This window comes from Quercus robur, chromosome 6 (genome assembly GCF_932294415.1).
Source record: "Quercus robur chromosome 6, dhQueRobu3.1, whole genome shotgun sequence".
Taxonomy (NCBI): domain Eukaryota; kingdom Viridiplantae; phylum Streptophyta; class Magnoliopsida; order Fagales; family Fagaceae; genus Quercus; species Quercus robur.
The window spans coordinates 47,594,863-47,602,410 of NC_065539.1; the positions used below are offsets into that span (position 1 = coordinate 47,594,863).

At 31.5% G+C, this 7,548-nt stretch overlaps 1 protein-coding gene across 1 annotated transcript; it reads right to left on the reverse strand.

Moving 5' to 3' along the window:
- Positions 1–3,864: 3,864 nt before the first annotated feature.
- Positions 3,865–5,799, reverse strand: LOC126689128 (phloretin 4'-O-glucosyltransferase-like). The gene has a single exon (XM_050384185.1). The coding sequence runs from the start codon at positions 5,672–5,674 to the stop codon at positions 4,304–4,306; it is 1,371 nt and encodes a 456-aa protein (XP_050240142.1). The 5' UTR covers positions 5,675–5,799; the 3' UTR covers positions 3,865–4,303.
- Between the last annotated feature and the right edge of the window lie 1,749 nt (positions 5,800–7,548).

A 7,548-nucleotide genomic window follows, 5' to 3' on the forward strand; every position in this document is an offset into this window, starting at 1 on the left:
TTGCTGCATTTTGCTTTTTTAAGTGTACTATGTTGTTTTTTTTTTTTTACACGCAATAATATAATTTAAATAAAAAAAAATGACTAGATGAAGAGTTTGAATTGTAATCAAATTTAAATTTTTATCAACTTATAAATTATAATAATAAAAGGATTGGATGAAGAGTTTGGATTGTAATCAAATTAAGATTTTTATCAATTTAAAAATTACAGGAGAAAAAGATAAGTACAAAAAATTATATTTAAAAAAAAAAAATTCTAAAAAAAAATTGTGCAATTTAGTGCAGTCACTTGGCGCAACCACGACTTCTAAACTTAACTTTTATTATATAGTATATGATGTTTACACAATAAAAAAAATATAGCCCAATATCCAAACAAAACCCAATATCTAAATAAAACTCAAAACCCAATAAAACATTATTTTTTTTAAAATACCATTATGCTACAGTACCATCTTATACTGTAGCACAATTGCAATTTTTTTTTTTTTTCCAATTAGAGTTCCTGATAATGCACAATTTTAAGGTTTGGATGCTATAAATTTACAATTTGAAGGGGTTTACAATCCCCAATGTCAATTAATGCTCTAAGAAACTTAAATGGAAAATTATTGTGTACTCCCGGATTACCAAAAATGTGTAGTCCCTCTTATCGCATAAATGGTAGGTCCCACTAATTAAATTTATGGTGGGACCCACCATCCATGTGGGACTCACCATTTATGGTACTCTAGGAGTATCTAATAATTTTCCAACTTAAATTATACAAAATCTGATAAAGAGATAATTTCATGTATTGACCAAAAAAAACATGTAAATACATAAAGTCTTACAATTTCATTTTACAAGTTTTCTTATTTTGAAATTATTGCATGATAATCTCATTATTAATGATAGAAGTTATATCTCTTTCAAAATTTTAGTTAGAGAAAAATTTTCTTGGGCTTTTTTTTTTTTTTTTTTTTTTTTTTTTTTTGGGTAAGGGTCTAATATATTGCTAAGAGGACCAAAGTATAAGAACGAAGTTTGGGTGCAAATTTAGTTGTAACCTAAGACTATAATTCTCACGAAACAAATTGACATGATTACACATTTTAAAAATCTAACTGTTGAATTGATTGTTTTTAATGTTCTTAAAACACATATCAAATTTCATATTAATCGGATATTATTTACTATTTGATCCATAAACTTATTTTTTATGTATAATTTTAGACTATAAAAACTTGAAATTTAAACATTTAATTGATGATATAGCTATTGACCATTGATCTTCTAGAAATTTTGGAAGCATGGAGAATAGAAGAAAAAAAATATAATCTAATGGTAGATTTGTCAAAATTTACATCCAATAAAAAAAGATTAAGTAGAGTTTTAACCTTAGTCTATAATCAAGTTTGTTGCTAAACTTTAATTATATTGAGCCTAAAAAAATTTAGGGAGGTCACAAACTTGGCTTCAATATGGAGCAACCCCTGAATGGAAGCACCAAGTGAACAATCAGGTTATGAGTAGTGATTATTAGTTATTACATACATTTGGTTATGAGTAGTCCACATCAATTACTTTTACATGTGGTATGTAAATGTGTGTAATAGCTTTTATCCTTAGGTCATATAGATATATAAAAAATTTTCATTCTCATACATCTACTTTTTTTTCACTTTTATAGGTTAAAATGTGGACTTTTTAAAAAATATAAACATTTCTGCATTATCAATTATAGAAATATATGTGAAATAGTAGATGCGAACTAGTACAAAAAAAATATGTTTCCTAGTTATATAATATGTTGTGAAAAAGAGAAGCATAGATACTTTTCGCTTCCCATGAGTCTCTAACTCTAGCTGGTTGTGTCAAGGCATCTTGCTATGGATGATCATCGATTAGTTGATATGGATTGTATGCCATATGATAAAGGCACTTCTAATTTTTCATAATTTTTTTTGTTGAAATATACTGTTGATTCATGAAGTTCATCTACTAAAATTTTTTTTTTAATCTTTGAAGCTTAATAATTAAGCATTTTAATTTTGTCATTTTGATTTCTAAAGTTTCACCTGAGCATTATTAATTTCCAAACTAATAAAAATGAGTGCTATTATTCTCTTGTCAATTTCAGTTGTATATGGAATTCTCAGCAGCAACTGCGCATAACTTAGCAACGTATCGATTAGGCTAGTTAGGGGCAATGTGAAGGCAGCAATTTCATGCTTCACAATCCAAATGTGGAAGTCCCGTCCTTGATATTACCTCTACAAAGAAGACTTTAACCAAAGTGTGATAATGTATTCCTATTTAGACGTGACCAAGCATGATTAAATTAACTGTAACTGAATGCTAAACTGAACTAACTTGAACAGAAAGTAACAATACCTAAAACTAAATTGAACAAGGAATTAAAGCAATTAATAGAATTAAAATTACTGGCATTAACGATATAGAACCGCACAACAAGTAAGGCTAAGTTAACCTAAAGGGAGACTACAGAGGATAAACAAGCAAAGTTGGATTCCAAAATTAGATAAGGTATTTAGTATCAAATGATACCATGTTAACGGTTTCAAAATCTAATAAGTATGAAACATGTCAGTAAAAAATAACTACCCCACTAACAAATGAAAGACATGTGTTAGTAAGTAATTATTTTTGTACACGTGTCTCTTGGCTATTGAATTTTGATACAGATGACGTGGTATTATTTGATACAAAATATTTTTTTCCAAAACTAGTGAATGCACAAAGTGTTGACACATGTCCCTTACCAATGCATATAAATATGACAAGTAGGATTTGCTTAATCTTTTATTTTATTTTTTTAATTTTTGGGATAGAAACAGATTTTGCTTAGTCTTGGATAGTAAAGTACAAGAAATTTCATTAAGATGTAATTGGCTAATTGCTACCAACCAATTTTATATCACAGAATGTGAGGTCCACAAATATGTTTAGAAGACCTAATATGCATATAGCTGCTGGACAAACCAAACCATAATTATATATTTTCCAAACTGCTTAATTGATTTGCCGCAACCTAGTAACAAATAAAGAATGAAAAGATAAGACAATGGCAAAAAACATAAATCAATACTTGTCCCTTTACCAATACATATAAATATGGCAAGTAGGATTTGCTTAATCTTTTATTTTATTTTTCTATTTTTGGGATAGAAACAATTTTGCTTAGTCTTAGATAGTAAAGTACAAGAAATTTCATTAAGATGTAATTAGCTAATTGTTAACAACCAATTTTATATTACAGAATGTGAGGTCCACAAATATGTTTAGAAGACCTAATATGCATATAGCTACTGGACAAACCAAACCATAATTATATATTTTCCAAACTGCTTAATTGATTTGCCGCAACCTAGTAACAAATAAAGAATGAAAAGATAAGACAATGGCAAAAAACATAAATCATGTCCCTTTACCAATACATATAAATATGGCAAGTAGGATTTGCTTAATCTTTTATTTTATTTTTCTATTTTTGGGATAGAAACAGGTTTTGCTTAGTCTTAGATATTAAAGTACAAGAAATTTCATTAAGATGTAATTAGCTAATTGTTAACAACCAATTTTATATTACAGAATGTGAGGTCCACAAATATGTTTAGAAGACCTATTATGCATATAGCTACTGGACAAACCAAACCACAATTACATATATTCCAAACTGCACAGTTGATTTCCCTCAACCTTGTAACAAATAAAGAATGACAAGATAAGACAAAGGCAAAAAACATAAATCAACTGCCCATGGAAAATAACTCGTTACGCTCATTTATCTCTACTATTTTATACCAGTCTTCACAATTAATGTAAAAATATACACATTTTAATATATGAAAGTATGGGTGTAAAAACAAAAACTTTTTTTTGAAGAGTTGAAAATATTATTCCACGGAAAGCAAATTATAAGGAAACAAAAGAGACAACCTCCCTTTCTACATGACTATACACACTGGAAGGGCAACAACCCAAACCAAAGGAACCAACCCAACTTTGATTCCTAGACCATTTAGCTAATTTATAAGCAGCAATATTTGTCTCACAATAAACTCGATTAAAGGAAACTGAAATCAGAGAGGACCATGCCACATGGACAGCCACTACAAAATGATTTAGTGTCCAATGAATACTATCCCTGAGAGTGAATTTACACGTCTTAGAATCACTTTCTATAATTACATGTGAAGCATCATAACAAGTTGCAAGAGCAAGATTGAGTGCCTATAACATTGCCAATGAGAGTGATGAAATAAAATTAAGAACACTTCTTTTATTTCATCAGCGAACCTACACACTTTTAACAACGAGGTTACCTTCACCAATCTCATCCACAAAAGTTTTGAGATTGATATAGGAAGAAGAACCAACTTCGTTGGTAGCCTCCATAGCCAACTCCTTCCATTTCTTGGCATTCCTTCTAATTGCATCCCTTCTTTCTCCATCTCCCACAACCAATTCCAAACATCTCTTAATCTCATCACCTTCAACAATCTCATCTTTATTCACTGTCACCCTCACCCCTATCTTCCACACATCTTCAATTAGCTTCGCATTCGTCCCTTGATCAGACTGTTGTGGAAATGCTACCATTGGCACCCCTAAAACCAAACTCTCCAAAGTTGAATTCCACCCACAATGTGTCACAAAGCATCCTAGTGAAGGATGTGACAAAACCTCCACTTGGGAACACCATGGCAATATCATTCCTATTTGTTCCAATTCCTCTCTACAACTCAACTTCTCTTCTTCTCCACTTTCCTTAGCTCTTATGACCCATAAGAAGGGCCTCCCACAATCCAACAATCCACGTGCAATTTCCTCCATTTGTTGCTTTTTTAACACCAATAAGGTTCCAAATGAAACGTAAATGACCGATGATTCAGACTTTGAGTTGAGCCATTTGATGTAATTTTTGGAGCCATTAGACGGATCTCTTCCATCAAAAATAGCATATGGAACTAGCGGTCCAACTGAAACCAAGTTAAGTTTTTCGAGTGCTTTTAAAGCCTCGGGCTCTAATGCATCAAAGGTATTCACTAGAACTCTAGGATTGCTCTCCTTTTCAAGTGCTTCAAGTTGGGCTTGGAATTTAGGGCGTAAAAGAGCGTATGGGTTTGAAGCAAGCAAGAAGGAGGGAAGGTCACGAGTAGCGAGTAATGGCAAACTCGGTAACTGTATTGAATAGGAAGGCCGGTCATCATTGTTGTTCCCAATAACATCGGCAAAACCATTGTAATAGTAGTAGTATATGTCAAAAACCATTGCAGGTTGAATCCAAAGAAGGGCGAAAGGAAGATGAAGCTCACGAGCCACGTCAACAACCCAGGGTAGAAGCATTGTGTAGACTATGCACTGTTTATTGGCAGTGGAGACAATGAGGTCAGTGAGAGCTTTAGAGCCATTGCGCTTGAGCTGATCCCATTGTTTTTCAACATCGTCCACAACTCCATCATCATAGCCGTCAGAGAAGGTGGCAAAAGACAAGCCGTCAGGAGGACGGCTTTTGATCATGCCTCGATTGTGGGCGCCTACGGTGGTGAAGAAAGTGACATGCACTCCCAAGCGAATGAGGCGTTCTGCGAATTGGAAGGCAGGGTTTATATGGCCTTGCGCAGGATATGTGACTATGACAAATTGGCTCTGCTGCTGCTTCAACATGATTATTTGATATATGATATCGGTTGTGAATAGTCTAAGCAAAAACAGATTAGTTGTTTTGTACTTGAGGCCTGTGAGATTTATATAAAAGACCAATGCTTATGAGAATGGGCAAGGCTTAAAAATGGAGCAAAAATTTTTAGCTTTTTAAGTCACAACTTTTGCCACGATCATACATATAATTAAACTATAATTGATTGGGAAAAAATAATTGATAAATTTATAAGAAAGTGATAAACAATCAGTCATAATGTAAAATAATTATAACAAAAATTGTGAAATTTTTTGTAGTATTAGAAATTTCTTTTCCCTTTTTTTTTTTTTTTTGGTTAAATAGAAATTTCGTACTAAAGTGGACTGGGTAAGAGTATTGATGACATTTGCAGTGACGATTTGGAGAAGGTGAGGCTTTGTGATTTAATTTATTCGTCTTGATGTTTTCATTATAAACGACAAGGACTAGTTGGCCTGACAAAAACAATCCAATGGATGCAAATTTCAATAGGAATATATGATCCACCCAACTTGTTTCTCCCGGATGCATGCGCGCATCTAAAGCTCTAGTTTCTGCGTGGGCCCCAATATCTAAAGCACTAGTTTTCTTCACCCGATGGCGTCGTGTTTTACCTGGCATTGTATTGGGCAAGAGTTTGAGCCTTTTAAGGCCCAATGGAAGCGGTGAAGGTTTTAGAAATTTTTTTCAAGACGATGGCGGACTTAAAAAATATATTATTTTATAATAAAATTAAATTTTGTAAGGATATAATGTAAAATTCATATTTACTCCTCCAATCTCAACATGTCACATCATCTTACCAGATATTTAAAAATAAGCACAATCACACCCGATCAATTCTAATACCTATATATAAATCTAACCAAATTAGGAGTTTATTTAGATGTTATTAGGTGTGGTAAGATTTATTGAATTTTAAGTAAAATGTTGATGTGGCAATCTCTTATTGAATGGTGTAAAACATGGGTTTTACACCCTATTCTTATCAAATTCGAACTCTTTTACAATACACTCAACATCTGAACTTTTATTTTATCATACAACACATTAAAATAGCATATCTACACAATAAAATAATATAACCCAATATCCAAACCAAGGAAGTTAATACCATACCGAAGATTGTACCGGTTTGGCCAGTGGTACAATATATTTGGTCAATACCGGTGTACCGTTTTGGGATTACCGTTAATATAGATATATATATATATATATATATGTATATAAAATTTTAAAATGATAAATTTATGTCACTCATCTAATCAATAACAACAATAATAATATATATATTTTAGAGAAACCAACAAGTTCATAAGAAATATAAATATATATATATATATATTTATATTAAAAAATTTAAATAAAAAAAAAAAAGAGAAACCAACAACGTAAATATATTTTAGTGTGTGCCATTGTAGTTATATAGTGTAATATATATATATATATATATATATATATAAATCCTTCTATGTGATTGTGGGTGGGTTACTACTGGAGTGGCAAGTTAAAAACAAGTTCCATCAATTTACTTAACATTAATAATAATAATAATAATAATATATACTTCAGTACATGTGCTTGATACCTTGGTAATGAAAGAAAAAGAAAGTATAGTGGTAAACAAAAAGTTAAGAGCATAGGCCACGTGGTTGGTGGAAATGAATTGATACTAAAGATAAGTTTGAAAAATATTCAACACTTTTGAGTGTTTCATAGTTCCACCTTGATAACGAAAGAAAAAGAAAGTACAGTGGTAAACAAAAAGTTGAGAGCATAGGCCACATGGTTGGTGGAAATGAATTGATACTGAAGACAAGTTTGAAAAATATTCAACACTTATAAGTGTTTCATAGTTCCA